This window comes from Oncorhynchus gorbuscha, linkage group LG08, assembly GCF_021184085.1.
Source record: "Oncorhynchus gorbuscha isolate QuinsamMale2020 ecotype Even-year linkage group LG08, OgorEven_v1.0, whole genome shotgun sequence".
Classification (NCBI taxonomy): Eukaryota; Metazoa; Chordata; class Actinopteri; order Salmoniformes; family Salmonidae; genus Oncorhynchus; species Oncorhynchus gorbuscha.
The window spans coordinates 58147607-58170677 of NC_060180.1; the positions used below are offsets into that span (position 1 = coordinate 58147607).

Sequence of the window (23071 nt, forward strand, 5' to 3'; positions counted from 1 at the left end):
AGAGGTTTAAAAATAATCATACGAGACACATTGCTTGTCTTTAATGAAGAATGTGTAGTATATTGGTTTTTTTTTAAGCAAAAATGTAAAACAATTGCAGTCAGGTTAAACATTTAGTAGGGAGAGTACTGTGAATATGACAAGGTACCAAATGGCAACCTATTCCCTGCATAGGCCTGGACAAAAGAAGTGCCCTATATAGGGAATAGTGTGCTAATTTGGGACATAGACAATGTAAAAAAGCTCTATTCAGACCCTCATGGACCCTTACCCTCAGTGCAATCTTTATCTTGAGGGTGCAGCTGGGCCCAGAGTTCTTGAGAGGGAAGCGCTGGTGTAGTGTCATGTCCTCAGCCTCTAGGAGACGGACCAGGGGCAGGTTCAGAGTCCCCAGAGAACACTCATGTTTCTCATCCTTCACCTGAGGGGAGGAAATTGGACACACAATCACACAGCCATAGTACAAAAAGCATCAATTTTCACAGCAAAACAATTAAATGAGGCAAACTAGAGGCAAAGATGTCTTAAAACAGTAAAATCATTGAGTGTGATTTAAAACAGCAGGCAAAATCAACTCCATCTCACATCATATCCACAGAGATTAAATCAGACACATTTGTCATACTAAATAGCTGACATTTTGAGGTCCCTCAGGAGGGAAATCATGCTTATGTACCTCGACCTCCAGCTCTTGGCATTTGGGGTTGTGGATGAGGAAAGTAAACGCCTCTTCCCATACAGGCTCGTTGGTCTTATACCTCGTCTGGTTAGGGAAGGAGGATAATGTTGGAGACTGTATATCAGCAAGGACATATTCTATTCACATTGCACTGGAAATACCTCTATTTTATATGGTTAATGTAACCAGTGGTAGAAAAAGTACCCAACTTTCATACTTGAGTAAAAGTAAAGATACCTTAATAGAAAATTACACAAGTAAAAAAGTGAGTCACCCAGTAAAATACTACTTGAGTAAAAGTCTAAAAGTATTTAGTTTTAAATATACTTAGGTACTTTTGGGTCTCAGGGAAAATGTATGGAGTAAAAACTACATTATTTTCTTTAACTTATTCAGGATTGGTGGGACCCCCACAGGGCAGTTGAGCTAACATATGCTAATCGCATTAGCCTGAGGTTGTCAGTAACAGTAACATTTTCCAGGACATAGACATATCTGATATTGTCAGAAAGCTTAAATTATTGTTAATCTAACTGAACTGTCCAATTTACAGTAGCTATTACAGTGAAATAGTTCCATGCTATTGTTTGAGGAGAGTGCATAGTTATGAACTTGAAAAGTTATTAATAAACCAATTAAGCACATTTGGGCAGTCTTGATACAACATTTTTAACAGAAATGCAATGGTTCATTGGATCAGTCTAAAACTTTGCCCATACACTGCTGCCATCTAGTGGCCAAAATCTAAATTGAGCCTGGGCTAGAATAATACATAAGCCTTTCTCTTGCATTTCAAAGGTGGTAACCAAAAACAATGTTTTTTTTTTCTTTTTTCTTTAACAGATCTAATGTGTTATATTATCCTTCATTCATTTCACATTTCCACAAACTTCAAAGTTTTTCCTTTCAAATCAAGAACATGCATATCCTTGCTTCAATACCTGAGCTACGGGCAGTTAGATTTGGGTATGTCAATTTAGGAGAAAATTGAAAAAAAGGGGCAGGTCCTTCAGAGATTTTAAGAATGTAGTGAAGTAAAAGTTGTCAAAAATATGAATAGTAAAGTACAGTACAGATACCTCCCCAAAATACTTTAGTACTTTAAAGTATTTTTACTGAATGTAAACATACAAATGTAGAATCTAAAAAATGTGTTATTTTGTTCGAGCTTACCTTACTCTCATAGGTTTTGTGGCCGACTGTGAATTGTACAAAGGGACTCGGGACACTGCTCACTTTCTTACCAGACTGTGAAACAAGAACAGGTTTCAAACACATTCTATCACACGTGCAATGATGTCCGAGCTAAAAAAACAAACAATAGGTGTTCGTTGATTGCAGTTATTCTTTGGTGTTGTAATATCCCGAACTGAAGTGGCAGTTTCACCAATTAAGAGTTGTAGCTTATATAATTAATTTAATTATGTAGAATGGGTACATTCTCAACAATATAATTCAAATGTATTTATAAGGAAGATGCTCTATATTTGTGAAATAAAGGTTATGTTCAAAGTGATTTATGTCAAACTAATCATGTGGATTGATCCCTCATTGGCTAAATATGGCAGCATAAAGACTTGAGATCAGGAAGTATTGAAGTTACATAAATGTATATAGAAGGACACCCATAACACCAGGAAATAGAGTTGAAATTGGAAGAGAGGAAATGCTTACATAAAGATATATTTTCTTGGTACATTAATCATCTCATACAACACCTTTTTTTTATATACATCAGAATATTAGAATATAGTGCATGGGATGCAGTTTTAGTCCACAAACACAATTAGTAGAGTTTAATCATTAATTTCACAAAACAAGGAACGCAAATCAACTTGCAAGGCATTTTTAATGCTCCAGCAGCGCTCTTGTAGAAATACATGGGTGGGGAACAACTTGAAAGCAATATTACTCACTGGGATCGAATCAATCGATACAGTTGATGCCAAATGGTAAACTTAATTGCTTTTCACTAAATCCACTTCCTAATAGAAAAAGCACAGTACTTCACGTGCTTCCCGTACTACAGTGGAACTCTGGTCACAGGGGAAACAGCAGTGTTTCTAGGCCCTGTTCAAATACCTTAAATTCATCCTTAATCACTGATCTATAAGTGAGTGCACAGATGAAAACATAGCTTCCACCCCATTGCTTTCACCAGTCTTACTGTATTACAGGAAGGGTGTTTAAAAAAAAAAAGTATTTAACAGGGCATTTATTCTTCCTGTCTGTCTGGATGGCTCTGCATGCTCGGTTGTTACATTACCTTGATGGCCTTACTGACTGAGGCCTTCTTCAAACCGTCATGGTTGAATTCTAAAGGATTGCGCTTTTTCCCCCAGGGCAGGAGAGAATGAACACACCAGGTTGGTTATTAGGAGAGAGCATGCAAGGAGGAGGAGGAGCAGGAGGAAGAAGAGGTGGAGGTTAAATCATGAAGCGACGATGAAGACCACACACCAGACGACCCCAAAACCAGGACGCCAGGGCAACAGGTAGAGACAGAGACAAAAACAACATGATGAGCACAAGGTTAATAAATCATGAAGTGTATTGACAACGACATACCCAGGAAAAACCCAATGGGAGATAAGGAGGAGCATTCATTATGGAGAAAACAGAAGGACCATCCCAACCCTGACAAGGCTGTCCAGTAACAGGAGTGAGATGGTGTTTGTGAATAGAGAGTAATAATTGGGGGTAAGGTTGCAAAATTCTAGTAACTTTCCCAAAATTTGTAGGTTTTCTAAAAATCCCAGTTGGAGGATTCCAAGGATAGGACAGAATCTGGGAATCCTCCAACCACAAATGGGGATATTCACGGTTGTACTTTTTATCTATGAGATTCCAGATACATTATCATCTCTTTATGGGTAAATGGAATGGAGTCATTCTCTTGATGAGTACTTTCGTACAACACAGACAACATCATTTCTATCAACAAATACATCTACAGTTCATCCACAGAGCGAAGCATTTCATTTAGAACGTAGCATATCCTTGCATTCTGTATCACATTCATTATCTGTTGTTAAAAATGATATTTTTGTTGTCAGCTACACATCTCTGGAGAATTGTTAACATGTCTTGACAGGTCATGTCACTAACTCCTTCCCAAATGGCAAACTAATCCCTATATAAAGAAAAGGGTGCCATTTGGGATGCAGACCATGCCTTGACAAGTCATGCCATTGCTTTTGGACTGAGTAGTGTGGGAGGCATGTGTAACAGGAGACTGGCATCGGGAGATGCTTTGAGATGACTGGTTATGTCTGGAGTTTGAGACAAGGCGGGGCAGGGTCAGTTTCCTGAGGACGCCCGTGTTAAAGGTAAGAGAGCATTTGTTGCTGGGGCAACAACCCACTAACGGGCGGGTAATGGCTGGGTGAGCAGGATGGAGGGAAAGCAATCTACAGACAAGCCTCCTAACATGACTCTGGCTCTTTTGCACCGATATCCTTCTCAAGTCCTGGCCTCATAGTTATGACTGACAGCCTCACTGTATGTCTTATGCAAAATATTAAGAAGTTATACGTGCATAAGTCATTCATACGACAGTCAACATGCTTATTGGAATTTCTTTCTCATTTCAATCGTCATAATTACAAACAAAAATAACACTGTGAAAAAAAAACTAGGATGAAAAATACCAGAGGACTCACAAATAAGGTCCTATAGAGAGAGGCTGTATTCTCACAAAAGACTAGGCCCGAAGCTCTCCTCTCTTTTAAGTAGCCAGAACCCAAGTTCCCCTCGAACACACTCTTCAGAGGAGGAGGGAGGAGAGAGAAGAAAGCAAAGAAGAAGAGGCTGAAAAGAAGACATGTGAAGCAGGGTTTGCCTATGCTATGCATTTATGCAAAAAGAGTCCAAAATAATTCTGTGATCTCACAGGTATTATAGAACAGTATATCAACTTCAGCTACAATAATGTAGCCCTTTGGCAGACTATTAGTGTGAGTGGCCAGTTGAGATGGAGGGAAGAGAGGTAGAGAATAAAATTGTACATGATCCCGAGGATAAATATTAACATTAGCATGAGGATCAATACCATGAAACGAGGATAAAGATGAACATTATCATGAGGAGATGAGAGGGAAGGGAAAGAGTTCAAGCAGGAGAACAATCAGAAGAAGAGGAGAAAGAGGAGGCAGGTGAGAGAAGCTGGGGTGAACTGGGAGGCTCATACTGTCTGATGACTGGTAGACTGGCACAATAATACCTGGTTTTATGGTCTTTGAGGAAACTTGACATTACCATCTCCTAACTAACGCATTAAAGAAGCTGTGCTGAGTTAATGCAATGTAGTGCGTTTTGCCATCCAAGTTATAGTTTAAAATGGGACCAATGATTGATGTTTAAGCTCTGCTCCTGTACACATAGGCCCCAGCAGAACAGATGATCAATCTTAAGGATATAGTAGCTGTTTTGGTTCTTCCTATTCTTAGTGAGTTTACCACAGGTGAAGTGACTTACTGGAAGGTTCCTTGCTGAGTCCAGGTAGACCACCAGAAGGGCAGACGACAGGCCATCGTTAGCCTGGCCTTTATCAGCCTTAATACTAGTCAGCACCTAGCAGAGAGAGTGGAAGAGGACCAGACCATAATCAATAGTTACAGTTTGTCACTCAATTCAAACTGTATTTGTCCCCTTAGGACAATGGTATTAGGGTTATAACGGTGCTTCAAACAGGCACAGAGGCAGTAAATAGGAGACAAAGAATGAATGCTGCGCTTTAGCCAATACTGTAGGAGGTGCAATTTGTACTGTTGGTCAAACATAGAATGATGCGAGTTGTCTATTCTTGGCTTCAGAGCTGATATAATGGACTGCAGAAATGCAGTTTGTGTCCCAAATGGCACCCTATTCGCTATTTAGTGCATTACTTTTGACCGGAATAGGGTACCATTTGGGCCACACCCACAGCATCAGGTGTTACAGGGATCTGTGAGTGTACTAATGGAACACATGTTAAATAAGCACCACAGCACTAGTTCAAACAGGGTGAGCACTCACTCTTGGATTCCCCAACCTATCCCTCTAATCTGCATGTTTCATTTACTCACTCTCACGTGGATGTAGAAGGGGATTATGTAGACCCATTAATGTTAACATAGAGACTGATCTAAAGTAGCACTCAGAAATACTATATAGTGCACTACTTTTGACCTGATCAAAAGTATTGCACTACATGGGCAATAGGGTGCCATTTTGGATGCAGAGTTGATAAAGGTGTACCTGATCCAGCTTTTCAGGAGTGGGGAGCAGAGACAGCCACTCTAGTTTTAAATGCAGCTTTCCGGTGTTCACCTCCTCCATGACAAACCACTGGAATGGAACACATTGTGCTGGGTGATCACATATACGGTCTTAACAATTGAGTGTTTTTATTAAGAACGAAAGAAGTCATAAAATAAATGAACTTTACCTCATCAACTTTCTGTTCCTTCTGAAGTTCAGCCACATCTATCAGTAAACTGCAAGGGAAATATACAAATGCTGTGAGTTCATTGGAGAGAGGGGCTAACACATGATAGTTTTATGCGCTACAGCAGAAGTCACGTTTGATGTTCAAGTGATTTTGATGGCTGAGGAAGGATCCCAAAAGATTTGGATCGATCATTAACCTTCCTAGGAAATCATCCTGGTCTGTGTCCTCATCAAACAGCTCTATCTCCAGGTTCTGTGGTCCTGAGTGCTCATACACCAAAGCCTGAGGGTCACATTCACACATACAGTATTTACAGACCTTTTGTGTGGCATACAGGACAACATATTGGTAATGTACTGTAAGAATGTCTCTAATGTCAGACAACCCACCCACTCCAACATTGTAAGAGAGTCCATTCAGTTTCTTCAATAAGACATTCAGTTTCTTCAATAAGACATTCCCTCTCATACTGCCGACATAAGAATCATCCTAAGAACACTTCTCAAACCTCCCTGTGGACACTTTAAAATGTTCTCTACCTCATAGACTTCGTTCCACTTGGGATGGATGTTCTCCTTGACCACCTTGCTCTGGAACAGCTGGTTGCCGATGTGAAGGACACCGTACGGGTCTGACTTGCCCTTGATCAGACCCCCCAGGAATTTATCCTTCCCTAACAGGTCCTGGGCCTCCAGGAAGTGAATCCTCAGGACACCCTAGAGGAGAGGGAGAGAAAGACAAAACACTAAGTTCATACATACTGTATATCATAGTGATTACATGTATTACATTTACATTGGAATTCAATAATGCCACAAAGGATGGGTTGCATTCGAACATAACAAAACAACAGTACAAAAAACATTGATTCATTGATTATCAGGTTGGCTTCATATAGTGGAATACGTGTTTTGCTTTCGGTGGCGAGTGGGAATCCTCCCTACTTTAGGTATTGGGAAGCGTAGCTGAGCCAGCTGAGCCTCTCCCACCAGAGGAATGGTGATGCGGTTGGGCAGGACCAGGTAGCTGTAGATGATGTCTTGGATCAGGTTATCACACAAGCCACTAACAGGGGACACAGACAGGGATATAGGTTATAAGACACACAGTCCAGGGGACACTGATAGAAAACATCCATCTTCCATTCAGGCTGCTGCTACCTCCATCCTGTTTCAACCAACATTCTGCATCTCAAATGGCACTCTATTCCCTATATGGGTCATTCTACAAAAGTGGAGTAAATTGGGGGTTACATTTTTTTAATCACATTTGTATCCTATTTTTCCCAAACTTTCAGCACACGTGTATACAATTGTATAAAATCAAGCACACAGCGATGCAATCTCCATAGAAACATTGGCAGTAGAATGGCCTTACTGAAGTGCTCATTGACTTTCAACGTGGCACCGTCATAGGATGCCACCTTTCGTCACATTCCTGCCCTGCTAGTGCTGCCCTGGTCAACAGTAAATGCTGTTATTGTGAAGCGGAAATGAGGGCTGAAGCGCATAAAAAAAAACACCTGTCCTCGGTTACAACACTCACTACAGAGTTCCAAACTGCCTCTGGAAGCAACATCCGCACAAGAACTGTTTGTCGGCCATGGAAAAGGGTTTCCATGGCCGAGCAGCCGCACACAAGCCTAAGATCACCATGCACAATGCCAAGCTTTGCCTGAAGTTGAGTAAAGCTCTCCGCCATTGGACTCTCGAGCAGTGGAAACACTTTCTCTGGAGTGATGAATCACGCTTCACCATCTGGCAGTATTCTGTAGCTCAGTTGGTAGAGCATGGCGCTTGTAACGCCAGGGTAGTGGGTTCGATCCCCGGGACCACCCATACGTAGAATGTATGCACACGACTGTAAGTCGCTTTGGATAAAAGCGTCTGCTAAATGGCATATATAACTGTAAAGTTTGGTGGAGGAGGAATAATGGTCTGGTGCTTGTCATGGTTCGGGTTAGGCCCCTTAGTTCCAGTGAAGATAAATCTTAACACTACAGCATACAATGACATTCTAGACAATTATGTACTTCCAACTTTGTGGCAACAGTTTGGGGAAGACCCTTTCCTGTTTCAGCATGACACTGCCCCCGTGCACAAAGTGAGGTCCATACAGAAATGGTTTGTTGAAATCGGCGTGGAAGAACTTGACTGGCCTGCACAGAGCCCTGACCTCAACCTCACCAAACACCTTTGGATGAATTGGAACACCGACTGCGAGCCAGGCCTAATCACCCAACATCAGTGCCTGACCTCACTAACACTCGTGGCTGAATGGAAGCAAGTCCCCGCAGTAATGTTCTAGTGGAAAGCCTTCCCAGAAGAGCGGAGGCTGTTATAGAAGCAAAGGGGGACCAACTCCATATTAATGCCCATGATTTTGGAATGAGATGTTCGACAAGCAGGTGTCATGTCCACACACTTTTGGTCATGTAGAGTATGTCAGGTAGATATACAGTATATACTACTTACACACTTTGTATTACATATTTGAAATATTTACCCGAATTCCTTACCACCCCATAAACATTACTGAATAAAATAAAAAATTGCAATAAAAAGGGAAAACCATGCACAGTAGTGATCATTTTGATAAACCTATTATAATACCAATTTTATGAATTTCATTTGGATACAAAAATTAACAAAAATGGTACAAACATGATTTTTAACAAGACTGTCCAAACCTTTAAAATTTAATTGAGAGTTTTCTGAACATTGTTATACTCAGAAGTATAGGAACAGTTAGAAAAGAGACACGAGGAGTGCCATAATGAAGCTGTGGAGGGGCTGAGAGCAGGGAACACGATCGCATGAGGCAGTACTGGTAAGGGGAGAAACTGTTGAAGGATCATATCACTTAGCTCCCTGTTCAAGAATAATGACGCAATGTTTCGAGATAAGGGGGAAACCACCCAAAGTGGGGTATGAATACCACCACAGGGGAAGCCATGTCTGTGTCTGAATTACAGCTGTATATCGGCCCTTTGGGAATAATTAAACTTGGTTAAGCTTCTCTAGTGTCTGTGGGTTATTTACTCTGAAAATTAGAACCTAACAGCATCTAATTATTTATGATGTTATATGTTTAAATTAGGACTTTATCCCTGCTGGCTATGAATTTCAATACTCTACATTTTTCCACTACCCACAGTGGTCCTCTGTAGCTCAGTAGGTAGAGCATGGCTCATGCAACATAAAATTGAAGATAGCCTCAATGGTGCTGCCCACGCGGTCAAAGAATCGTTAATAGCAGAGACACAAAGATGAGACCTCTACATACATTATCTCTATTGTGTCAATTGTCTCGGTTGTGACCATTGTGATTTACTTTGGACTTTAAAAGACTCCCCATAGCTAACATATGGCTGGCTATCTTTCATTTGGACAGGTGTACATACCAGCAAACATATTTTAGTCACAAAACCGTACTTGACATATTTCTTGATATATTAGATGTTCGGTACTAGTGACACTTCTTAAAAATACATTAAGATTGACCAATATATTGACTAATTTTCTCAAATGTTTGCAGAAATGTGGCCATAGTGGAGAGTGGTGCAATCCCATCACCTAGTGATATTTGTAGGGTTGGAGCTTTAGCTCTTTTAAAGTCAGTAGTGACATCAAAAGTGGGGACAGTATTTTTCAGAGAAAGATGTTTATAAATGAATAATTAGATCAGTATCTTTCAAAGTAATAATATGACAACTCAAGATGTTCTACCGAAATAATATTTCCCCATTTCTGACTACAAATGAGCTATAACTGGACTAATAAGCAGCAAATAATATGAACAAATGTGCATACGTGGCTACATGCACTTCTTGCTTTGATCTCAAAACAATCGCGACTGCTCATGCTGTAAAACCATCCAGTTTAAAGTGAATGGCACAAATCCATATATGGCAATGGTTTATTTGCATATAGGCCAAATTACAGCTCTGATTGGTTATGGTGCACCAGTCTGTGTAGAGTAAGGGCCAGAGTGTGCCTTACTCAATGCAAAAGAATCCTACTCTGATGTGCACTGCTTGGACAAAATCTCTCGCATAGCTAGTTTTGCACACTAAGTCTTCATAGTTTGTTTTGTTTCAGGATGTTGCATTGAAAGTGGCTAATATTGTGTTGATTCGATCACAATTCCCACAATTAAGGGAAACGTTGAAAGTGTTAACGGGGAAAACTCTAGAAAGTTCAAGTTCAATCTCGTGTTTCTCTGCGCTGGCTGATAATTCTTCTGCATGGCAGTCCCTGGGAGCTTGCACACACACAGGGTAGCTTAGAGGGAAAATGGCAGTCCCTGGGAGCTTGCACACACACAGGGTAGCTTAGAGGGAAAATGGCAGTCCCTGGGAGCTTGCACACACACAGGGTAGCTTAGAGGGAAAATGGCAGTCCCTGGGAGCTTGCACACACACAGGGTAGCTTAGAGGGAAAATGGCAGTCCCTGGGAGCTTGCACACACACAGGGTAGCTTAGAGGGAAAATGGCAGTCCCTGGGAGCTTGCACACACACAGGGTAGCTTAGAGGGAAAATGGCAGTCCCTGGGAGCTTGCACACACACAGGGTAGCTTAGAGGGAAAATGGCAGTCCCTGGGAGCTTGCACTCACACAGGGTAGCTTAGAGGGAATATGGCAATCCCTGGGAGCTTGCGCACACACAGGGTAGCTTAGAGGGAAAATGGCAGTCCCTGGGAGCTTGTGCACACACAGGGTAGCTGAGAGGGAAAATGGCAGTCCCTGGGAGCTTGTGCACACACAGGGTAGCTTAGAGGGAAAATGGCAGTCCCTGGGAGCTTGTGCACACAGGGTAGCTGAGGGGGAAAGTGGCAGTCCCTGGGAGCTTGTGCACACACAGGGTAGCTTAGAATGAAAATGGCAGTCCCTGGGAGCTTGTGCACACACAGGGTAGCTGAGAGGGAAAATTGGATGGGTGGAAAGTGTTGGGGAGTTGGGGGGTGTAGCCCTATACAACTCTGACCTATTGGCTGGTGTAGAGGAGGGGGGAGGGGTCACCGTCTATGCCCCAAATGACATCCTATCCCCTATAGTGCACTACTTTTGACCAGAACCCAATAGGGCCTGGTGAAAAGTAGTGCACTATATTAGAAATAGGGTGCCATTTGAAACAAGCCCTATGTGTCACTGTGTTTGACAGCAGAAGTCAAGGGCACAGTCACAGTCTGAAGTCCAGAGGCCCAACCTCCCTCCCTGCTCCCACACCCACCTGACTCATACCATAGACCTGTGCCAAGAGACATTACACTACCATCTGCAGCTGGCACCATCTGTCTATGAAGTTGAAACTAGACATGTGACAGTGGTGTGCACACACAGAAACTTCTCTACTTCCTAATAGTCTATTTATGGGCTGTAGTATCCCACAACTTTCAATGGCTCCACTACTAATCCTTACAGGAAAATGGATATCCTGTATTTAAATTATGTATTTAAACTGGAGCCAAGACGAAGCTTATCGTAAACGGGTAATCAAAACAACAGTCAATGTTATGTTTCTCTAATACCCACTAGATGGCAGCATTGTAGTGAATGGAGAACTCCCTAAGTGGGTGTGTTACTCCCTCAGAGCTGGGTTTAATGGTGCAGCCGGGCCTCCCCCATCCCGTCCTCAAGATTCCTCTGAGGTTACGACATACTCTATCTTGTCTATAAAAGGAGGTTGTTTTTGGTGCTGGGGAAAAAAAGTGTTGATGCGAAATATGTGGAGGCCAGCCCACTCATTTCTGGGTTTGTTGCAGAAGGAATGTATTTATTGCTGGTGTTCAACTGCAATTCACTCAAATTATAATTGATAACACATGTTTGTGACGTTACATTTTGTCCTATTTCTTTACTTTTTGTCTGTAGGAAAAGATCAGCAAAGCTACAGTTCAACTTTCCAGACTTTATACCTTCAGAGCAGGTCTGTGTGTTGGGGGAGGAGGAGAAACCACTTCCATTCCAGTAATGAAAAAAAGTGGTCCCAGACAGGGGCCAAACACACACACTTAGGGGTGAGCTGAGGTGCCTGCTGTTTGAGAGTGAGTTGCAAATCATACCAGAGGAAATGTGAGCCTCCTACACAGAACCCTCTGTCTGTTCAGACACACACACACACACACACACTCTCCTGGTAAGCTACAATTACACTTTTCAGACTCAGAGCGTGTCTGTGTGTTGGAGAGGGGGGGGGGCGACAACAGTGTGTGTGTGTGTGTGTGTGTGTGTGTGTGTGTGTGTGTGTGTGTGTGTGTGTGTGTGTGTGTGTGTGTGTGTGTGTGTGTGTGTGTGTGTGTGTGTGTGTGTGTGTGTGTGTGTGTGTGTGTGTGTGAGAGAGAGAGAGTCTGAGGCAAGGCCGGTTTCAGGTTGTTTCCTACAAACCCATATAAAGAGGAAGGCTACATTTCACAGGAAGGAGTGTCATACAAAATCAAATACATCAGGCACCATACTTATTTGTTTAACTGTGGACCTCGATCAGGGACCTTAACTTACTATCAATCCACTGCCATATAGGCCTAAACATACAGGTAACTGACAAAATAAAGGAAACACCAACATGAAGTGTCTTAACAGGGCATTAGGCCACCAGAAGCTGCCAGAACAGTTTCAATACACCTTGGCATAGCTTCTACAAGTGTCTGGAACTCTGCTGAAGTGATGTGACACCATTCTTTCATGAGAAATTCCATAATTTGGTGTTTTGTTTGATGGTGGTGGAAAACGCCGTCTCAGGTGCCGCTCCAGAATCTCCCATAAGTGTTCAATTGGGTTGATCTGGTGACTGACACACACACCCTTTAAACACTATTTTGAGATCCCACTTTCAAAGTCACTGAGATCTCTTCTTCTAGCCATGGTAGAAAAAAATATGGGCAACTGGGCACTTTTATACATGACCTTAAGCATGATGGGATGTTAATTGCTTAACTCAGGAACCACACTTGTGTGGGAGCACCTGGTTTTAATATCCTTTGTATGCCTTATTTAGTCAAGTGTTGACTTTATTTTGGCAGTTACCTGTATCTCTGCATGGCTCTTCATTGAATTTAGTATATTCAATGGCCAAACATTCACTGTAGCATTTTAACACTTATCCCATCCAAGCTTCAGAACACAACCACCTATTGAATCACATGTCAACTTCTCTGACCACTCCATCATCAACTTCTATAAATATCAACACTTAGATAAAATAAACTAGTTACAATCCCATTCTAATCTATTAATTCAATAATTGCAATAGCAGCCCAAAGGGATTCCAGGGGCTTTTCAGGGGGAGGGCTAGCTCGGTTTAGATGACTATTTACTGTTTAAAGTTCATCATAAACAAAAGGAAAATGGAGGGCCCACATCACTACAATGGGGATCCTGTCTGGTTAGGGAAAGGAAAATGGAGGGCCCACATCACTACAATGGGGATCCTGTCTGGTTAGGGAAAGGAAAATGGAGGGCCCACATCACTACAATGGGGATCCTGTCTGGTTAGGGAAAGGAAAATGGAGGGCCCACATCACTACAATGGGGATCCTGTCTGGTTAGGGAAAGGAAATGGGGGGATACCTAGTCAGTTGCACAACTGAATGCATTCAACTGAAAGGTGTCTTCCGCACTTAACCCAACCCTTCTGATTCAGAGAGGTACATGGGGCTGCGTTAATCAACATCCATGTCATCGGCGCCCGGGGAGCAGTTGTTGTTGGGGGTCAACTGCCTTGCTCAAGGGCAGAACGGCAGATTTTTACCTTGTCGGCTCTGGGATTCAATCCAACAACCTTCGCCGTGGCCCAACGCTCCTACCCGCTAGGCTACTGGCCGCCCAGTTAGTTGCTCATTTCCTTTTCTCATGCGACATTAACAGTATTTTTCAGGGAGACTACCCTTGATAACTGTATTTCCACTGTATTTCCATTGGTCCATTTAGCTGTGTTTCATTTGATCCCACTTTTGGGATAAGTGAGCATATCACATGTGGACAGTGACAGCATTTGACAGAACTTGAAGAGTGAGATGTTGAAACAAGCTATGGGGTCCAGTAGTATATCCATGTGATGGCTTCTTGTCCTCTAATTGCAGCCCTCCACCACATGGCTGCTTTGCATAGAGCTGTACATGCATAACCTCACAGTGGTGTAGGACTACTTTTAACACACAGCTACAGGGCCAGCTTCCCAAATGGCACCTTATTCCCTATGGGCCCTGGGCAAAAGTAGTGCACTATATAGGGAATAGGGTGTCATTTGGGATGCAAGCAGGGAGAGCTATGCTGACCTTTCTCCCTCCTTATCCCTCACAGACTGCAGATCTGTCTGAGAAAGTGGACTGGCTGTTAGTCATTTATACCTGCCATGGTGTCATTACCGACACACAGTAAAATGCTACTATACTAACACATACGCATGCCATACAAGCACAGGCATGCGCATATGGGTGCACTCCCTCCCTCCCTCCCTCTAGCCCTGAAAGCTGCCACCTGGCTCTCTCTCCACAAAAATGAGGCCTTCATGTTAATGTTCCCTAGCGCCTGTCTGTTTGTGCTGTCTGGGTAGAGTCCAAAATAGCATCCTAATTCCCTATATAGTGTACACTTTTGACCAGGATCTGTCAACACTGGAGGGACAGAGCTGTTTAAGCCTGACACAGGAGCCATAAACAGCCTAGTAAACCTTAGCCTTTAGGCTCTCACTGACACAATGAACTTCATGATATAGATACCTTTCCCTTCTCTACCTCCTCCCTTCATCCCTGGTAATTGGAGATCACATTAAAAAAAAACTGTTGCCTCTAATCTATTAGCCTATTTAGACTGATAACAAGGTGTGTCCAAAAATGGCAACATATTACCTATATAGTGCAATAGTTTTACCAGGACTCAGAGCTCTGGACAAAAATAGTGCACACTCGGGAATAGTATGCCATTTGGGATGCCCACAAGGATACAATACAGATATCCATTTACAATGAATGTGTACTGTAACTGTAAACAACACCCTCTGAGTAAACCAATACCAGAACTAATTTCCCTACAAGTATTCAGACTGACTTTTTCCACATTTTGTTGTGTTACAGCCTTATTCTCAAATGTATTTGTTTTGTTTTTTAAATCCTCAGCAATCTACACACAATACCCCATAATAACAAAGCAAAAAAAATAGATTTTTGCAAATGTGTTAAAAATAATAATAATTAAAACCTTATTTACATAAGTATTCAGACCCTTTGCTATGTTACTCGAAATTGAGCTCAGGTGCATTCTGTTTCCATTTATCATCCTTGAGATGTTTCTACAAATTAATTGGAGTCCACCTGTGGTAAATTAAATTGATTGGACATGATTTGTAAAGGCACACAGCAGTCTATATAAGGTCCCACAGTTGACAGTGCATGTCAGAGCAAAAAGCAAGCCATGAGGTTGAAGGAATTCTCCGTGGAGCTCTGAGACAGGATTGTGTCGAGATACATATCTGGAGAAGAGTACCAAACCATTTCTGCAGCATTGTAGGTCCCCAAAAACACAGTGTCCTCCTCATTCTTAAATGGAAGAAGTTTGGAACCACCAAGACTGTCCGCCCAGCCAAACTGAGCAATCGGTGGAGAAGGGCATTGGTCAGGGAGGTGACCTATAACCCCATGGTCACTCTGACAGAGCTCAAGAGTTCCTCTGTAGAGATAGGGGAACATTCCAGAAGGACAACCATCTCTGTAGCACGACACCAATCAGGCCTTTATGGTAGAGCAGCCAGACAAAAGCCATTCCTCAATAAAAGGCACATGACAGCCCGCTTGGAGTTTGCCAAAAGGCACCTGAAGACTCTCAGACCATGAAAAACAAGATTCTCTGGTCAGATGAATCCAAAATTCAGAACCTGCTCTGGAGCAGGTTCTCAGACTGGGGCGACGGTTCACCTTCCAACAGGATAACGACCATAAGCACACAGCCAAAACAACTCAGGAGTGGCTTAGGGAGAATTCTCTAAATGTCCTTGAGTGGCCCAGCCAGAGTCCGGACTTGAACCTGATTGAGCATCTTTGTAGAGACCAGAAAATAGCTGTGCAGCAACGCTCCCCATCCAACCTGACAGAGCTTGAGAGGATCTTCAGAGAAGAACAGGAGGCACTCCCCAAACACAGGTGTGCCAAGCTTGTACCGTCATACTCAAGAAGAGAAGGCTGTAATCACTGCCAAAAGTGCTTTAACAAAGATCTGAGTAAAGGGTCTGAATAATTATGTAAATGTGATATTTCAGTTTTACATTTTTAATACATTTGCTAATATTTCAAAAAAACTGTTTTTGCTTTGTCATTGTGGGGTATTGTGTGTAGATTGATGAGGGGAATAAAACAATTTGAACAATTTTAGAATAAGGCATAATAAAATGTGGGAAAAGTCTAGCGATCTGAATACTTTCCACTATATATTGTGGGTTAGGCCAGTTCTAACTATTTGGGGAGACCTCTTCTACGATATGTTACGCCAAATGTCGAGATATCCGATATAATCATTTGTACCATTAATGACAAAATCATTCCAGACTGTGAAAATTGTGTGCGTATTCACAATATTATAGTCACATTCTCATTAAATAATATTTTGTATGGCGAAAAATAGGCTTAGTTAATTAATTTAGACTTCATTTTCAACATACTAATAGAGGCTAACAGATACATCTGCACAGTTTTGATATGTAAAGTTCAAATAGAGTATAATCTTCCACATCACTATAAATCGTCAATATCAAATATGATGTAATTAAATCTAATAAAAATCGGTATATCGGCCCAGACCTACACCCCACCCATCTGGAGTGGGAGAGAGTGATAAGGGCTTGGTAGTGCTGACAGAAGCCATGTAACCGAGACCCATTACAAGCAGGGTTTGCAATCTTGCAGTTGTCACTTACTTCAATCCTGGAATGTCCAACATATTTGTGAGGCCTGTCCAGTTAATATCCAGCAACTGGAAGACAAAAAGAAAACATGCCTTGAATGACAGAGAAGAAAACCAAACGTTGATAAACCCATACAAGGAACACACGTGGACCACCAACACAAGTCATTTTATTTCATTCAATTCATTAGTCATTTCATTTAGAAAGTGACTCCAAAACGAGCTCTTGTCCTCTAAACGTAGGGAGAGCATTCTCACCAAGAGTGCAGCAGCCTGCTCCATGGAACTCCTAATCAATAAGACTCTGTTTCAGTACAATGCAGAGAGGACATGTGTATGGTGGGCAGGCTCTAGCTCTGTGTGTCTCCTGCCTTGGTCTGCATCACTCACTGGGCTCCTAAGCACTGAATGATAGAGCTACGGCAGCACATCTTTACGAGGTTCTAATCCAGCTACTGTTCTCATCTAGCTAATCATCGTCATAAAATGTCATGAACGGATTCGAAATGAGGACAGAAGAGACAGAACCAATTAGTGCAAATGTTCAAATTGTTACATACAAGCAGAAACATTCGCAAAACTGAGAAAAACAAGACTAATCAATATTGATGAGTTAGCTCTGTTTTAATACGGGAAGCAATAGAGTAGGCAAATAGTAAATCGAAGTCCAAACAAAAAGAGTAATTTCAAAGCACTTTAAGATCGGTTCTCAGTGACTCATTATCAGGAGAAGAAGAATTTCCGATGGCTAAAATGCAGTAACTTGGAAGCAGTTCAACAGCTAATGAAAGCTCTCAGCCCGTGAGGAGTACAGTTTCCTAATGAAACAACGGCTAATGAAAGCTCTCAGCCCGTGAGGAGTACAGTTTCCTAACGAAACAACAGCTAATGAAAGCTCTCAGTCTTTGAGGAGTACAGTTTCCTAATGAAACAACAGCTAATGAAAGCTCTCAGTCTGTGAGGAGTTCAGTTTCCTAATGAAACAACAGCTAATGAAAGCTCTCAGTCTGTGAGGAGTACAGTTCCCTAATGAAACAACAGCTAATGAAAGCTCTCAGTCTGTGAGGAGTTCAGTTTCCTAATGAAACAACAGTGCACTGATTCACAGCAGAATTTTTTAACTCTCCAAAATACATTCATTTGAATTGGTTCTAACTGACATTTCCAAAGCAAAGCATTGATTTCTACTTTATAATAGAATATATTATCTACTTTCATCATGTCATATCTTTGAAGACTGCTACAATGACCACTCCAGTACCTGGTAAGACAGTTATCACTTTGACCTGAACAGTGAACACGGACATTAACTTTAAAAACAGATCTAGAGCGGAAAGCAATTTCTTGAAGAAAATTAGTATTCTCAAAAAGAATGCAATACCGTACAGGCCCAGGAGACAGACATAAGGCTTATAAGATTCTCACTACAAAGGGCAAACTATACCGAATCAGTAACTGTTCATTCTGCACAGGTTTTATGGAAGGGATGATTGTAGGCTGTACAGTATGTGGCAAGCATAGTCTGTATCCTGAATGGCACCCTTTTCACTACTTTTGACCAGGGTTTTTACCAGGGAATAAAGTGTCATTTGGGAAACAGGGAATAAAGTGTCATTTGGGAAACATTCTTAGTGCAGATTGGATAGCAAAACAAATACTGTAACTCCAACTAGACGTTTTCAGGACAATGCCAGAGTCTGTGTGCAGCAACAGTGCACTAAAGCATCACAATACTACACAGACTGCAAAACCACTCAGCACAATGGTAAACATTTAGTAGGCTCAGGAATGAGTAGGCACTAAACTGTGTTCCAGGGACATAAACGAAGGAATCAAACTCTGAGAATGCTATGTCGTCACAGTCTATGGGAACATGACCTGGCTAGCTATGTTACAGCGTTAGTCTGTGCAACCCAAATGGCACCCTATTCCCTGTATAGTGCATTACTTTTGCATCCATTTGGGATGCAGGCCATGTCTTTCTCTGTGCCAGTAACCAAGCCAGGAGTCCTGCCCACTGAATCATAGGGCACTGAATGTCTCCATCTAGGCTATGCTCTCTTACTTTATGAGTCATAGTTGCAATAAAGAAAATGTCATGATAGTTAAGCAATCTACGACTATTACCTAGCACATCAAATTAACTCAGTGATCTCTATCTAAAAATAAAAACATTGACAGACATGGTGTTTGAATAGGGAGGGTAGGCCTAACCCAATTCTAGGCAAGGAATCATGGCATTGTCACGTTAACGTTTCCTACCACATCATTTAGGATAGTCAAAACCTACTTACCGTAAAAGGACTTATTAGTCAATTCAAATCACATTTTATTGTTCGCATCCACATATTTAGCAGATGTTATTGTGGGTGTAGCGAAATGCTTGTGTTCCTAGCTCCAACAGTCTACCAGTTGTCATGGTTACAAAATAGAAGTAAACCAAACACGGGGTAATATGATGTCATGTCTCATGTGCCAGTGGTCAGGGATATGCCTCTGAACTGTGGGATGTGTGTGTGTCAGGGGACTCAGGGTGAGATTACGTTTCTAACTTTGTTCACGTTTAAGCTGCTCACTTAAGAATATCTGCAAAGTTGAGCAACAGGCCATTAAGCAAATCAGAATGTCAACATTTGTGTGATTTAAGATGAGGATTTGACTTGTAGCGTACATAAGCACAGATGTACTTCGTATGAAGAATAAAGCTGTTCAAGTACACCTTAAAAATACTGTCTAAATGTGTGTGGCTATGGAACGAGAGCACGTGATATAGCCTATGGCTAAATTCAGGCTTGTCAATCATTTCTGTTTGTTCAATTGTCAAAGGAAAATTTCCAGAGACCAGAGGTGACATTCAAACATGTATTCTCCCACATTCTAACAAGTAAAGAGCTACAAGCACAAGCTTTGACACAATTATATTCTGACTGCGACACAGCGACATTCCTTCCCATAAAGCTCTAATATAACCTAGCCCTAGGCTACACAAGGTGAACAAGTCATGATGTGCTGTAGTATGATCATGTTATTCAACTTATAAAATCAATCCAGAGATCTGTCAGGATCAACTCCGGTATCCTGAATTCTGGTAACATGAGCCCAAGCCAACCCAGTAATGTTTAAATGAGAAGCATGCCTTGTTCAGAATACAACCAGGAAGAGTGAACTGAACCTACTTCACAAGGAACAAAGGCTGATTCACACCTACAGTGAGCTCCAAAAGTATTGTTTTTCTTTGTACTCCAGCAATTTGAAGTGATACAATGACTATCAGGTTAAAGTGCAGGCTTTCAGCTTTAATTTGAGGGTATTTCCACTCCATATCAGGTGAACCATTTAGAAATTACATCACTTTTTGTACATAGTCCTCCCATTTTAGAGGACCAAAAGTATCGGGACAAATTCACTTACATGTGTATTTAAGTAGTAAAACGTGTAGTATTTGGTCCCATATACTTAGCACACAATGGCTACATTAACCTTGTGACTACAATTTTTTTGGATGCATTTGCTGTTTGTTTTGAATTCGTTTAAGATCGTTTTGTGCCCAAATAGAAATTAAATGGTAAATAATGTGCCATTTTGGAGTCACTTTCATTGTAAATAAGAATAGAATATGTTTCTAAACACTTCTACATGAATATAGATGCTACCATGATTATGGATAGACGCACAAATGTCATACCCACCCAAAATGCTAACCTCCCCGTTAATGTAATGGTGAGAGGTTGGCATATGAATTTCGTTCTTCTGTAACTTTCTCACTCATTATTCACAAGCTTGATGTCGTCATTGCTTGCTATGAATATGGGACCTAATACTTCACTCTTTACTACTTGAATACACATATTTGCATTTTTAACAACACGTTTGGTCCCCTAAAATGGGGGGAGGACTATGTACAAATAGTGCTGTAAGTTTCAAAACGGTTTACCCGATATGAATGAAAATACACTAACATTAAAGCTAACTTCATAGCTATTTGGGCTCCCGAGTGGCGCAGTGGTCTAAGGAACTGCATCTCAGTGCTAGAGGCGTCACTACAGACCCTGGTTCGATCTCGGTCTGTATCACAACCAGCCTTGATCGGGAGTCCCATAGGGCAGCTGTGTAAGCCAGCAGCATACCACCCTGCATATCACTGCTGGCTTGCTTCTGAAGCTAAGCAGGGTTGGTCCTGGCAGTCCCTGGATGGGAGACCAGATGCTGCTGGAAGCGGTGTTGGAGGGCCAGTAGGAGGCACTCTTTGCTCTGGTCTAAAAAATATCCCAATGCCCCAGGGCAGTGATTGGGGACACTGCCCTGTGCAGGGTGCTGTCTTTTAGATGGGACGTTAAACGGGTGTCCTGACTCTCTGAGGTCATTAAAGACCCCATGGCACTTATCATATGAGTAGGGGTGTTAACCCCAGTGTCCTGGCTAAATTCCCAATCTGGCCCTCAAACCATCACAGTCACCTAATAATCCCCAGTTTACGATTGGCTCATTCATCCCCCTCCTCTCCCCTGTAACTATTCCCCAGGTCTTTACTGTAAATGAGAACATGTTCTCAGTTAACTTACCTGGTAAAATAACAGCTAAATAAATAAAATAAATATATAAACAATTGGCACAGTGTCTTCTGGGTTCGGGGAGGGTTTGGCCGGGGTAGGCAGTCATTGTAAAATAAGAATGTTGTTCTTAACCGAGTTGCCTAGTTAAATGAAACATGTATATAAATCCAAAGTGCTGGTGTACAGAGCCAAAACATTTGTCACTGTCCCAATACTTTTGGAGCTCACTGTATATTGTCTTGTCATGCAAGGAGTGGTACATGATGCCTTACCCCAAAATGCACAACATAAAAACAGGACACAAGAAGGAACGTGAGATAGTGATGATGGGAAGGAAGATCAGCTTGTGAGCATCAAGTGATGATGCTCTCATCATTTGTTGAAGACATATGGGCAGGGCATTTATGATGATTTTCCTGTCTCCAGATATCGACACATGAGTTTTACTGCCTGCCCCATTGTCCTGACTGATATAAAGAGTGACTGGCACGTAGGCTGCACAGCGATACAAACCGCTGACCGCTTTTATCTGGCGAGGCAGGGCAGGGCGGGGTGGCAGAGTGTGCGTGCACTTCCTGTGTGCACCACTTAGTCTTCAGAACAGGCCACACCACCACACTGTGCTAGCGCTTACAGGAACAGACAAACATGAACACGCAAGGGCTTCTGCACAGGCCCTGTCACTAAGCCTTCTGTACAACACTGGAACACACTGTACCTGGCTGTACAAACTAAGTCATAACTCCTATCAACAACAACCAAGTACCAGTAAAAAAAAACATTGATTATCCAAAGATAATTGTCTTAACAACAACATTCAGTGATGTTTATAGATGAGAGCACATGATAGGTATCTCACTGTAATTACGTTGGGTTGAACAAATATCATCCATTAGTCAGTGGAAAGAAAAGGTGGTTTCCTCTTTGGTTATGACCGCATGGCAGGAGAATGCTGCAGCATCAAACAGTCCTGGTGAGGCCTTTTATCCTGGCTGGCTGCTCTGCTCTACTTTACTTTCAAACACACAGCCGCTACGCTACGTAGCCACAGCAACGCTGCTCACATTTACACCACACTCTTGGCACGCTCCTCCCTCGCCTCCAGCTCAGACAGGGGACTGTTTACCAGCCAGTCGAATAGGCTGCCATTCCCCACTGATGGTAACTCTGAGAACAAACGTCTACACAACTCAGGGGACAGATATACTGTCTGTCAGGGTAGAAGGGCAGGAGGAGTATGAAGGCACAACGCTTTACAGGTAATACCTTCTTCAAGGGGCGGTAAATTCAAAAACAAATTCAAGACAGGGTAGAGGGGTGGACCTTACATTCATTCTTAAGGTCTCCATGACTGGACCACAGGTCAGAGGCCATTGTGGACAAGAACCATGTGCTCTATAGCAGTCTAGCCTGGTCCCAGATCTGTCAAGACAGCACAAACAGATCTTGGACCAGGTTAAAAACAGTCCACTTGAGGAGAGATAGCAGAACTCCAGAGGTTAAAATAAGACTTAG

General features: G+C 42.1%; 1 protein-coding gene across 5 annotated transcripts in view; it reads right to left on the reverse strand.

Annotated features, from left to right (window-relative positions):
- LOC124041903 (extended synaptotagmin-2-B-like) overlaps positions 1–23071 on the reverse strand; it is a 44790-nt gene that overhangs the window by 3591 nt on the left and 18128 nt on the right. For 2 of the 5 annotated variants that reach the window (XM_046360036.1, XM_046360040.1), the window contains exons 8-19: positions 17017–17072; positions 7055–7175; positions 6650–6826; positions 6307–6392; positions 6108–6156; positions 5918–6007; positions 5156–5251; positions 4342–4443; positions 2946–3008; positions 1853–1927; positions 677–763; positions 272–421 (exon numbers count right to left, since the gene is read on the reverse strand). In XM_046360036.1, the coding sequence (XP_046215992.1) occupies positions 272–421; positions 677–763; positions 1853–1927; positions 2946–3008; positions 4342–4443; positions 5156–5251; positions 5918–6007; positions 6108–6156; positions 6307–6392; positions 6650–6826; positions 7055–7175; positions 17017–17072 (1152 nt within the window). The remainder of the gene's footprint in view (positions 1–271; positions 422–676; positions 764–1852; positions 1928–2945; positions 3009–4341; positions 4444–5155; positions 5252–5917; positions 6008–6107; positions 6157–6306; positions 6393–6649; positions 6827–7054; positions 7176–17016; positions 17073–23071) is intronic. The other 3 variants (XM_046360038.1, XM_046360037.1, XM_046360039.1) reach the window with 3 other exon arrangements.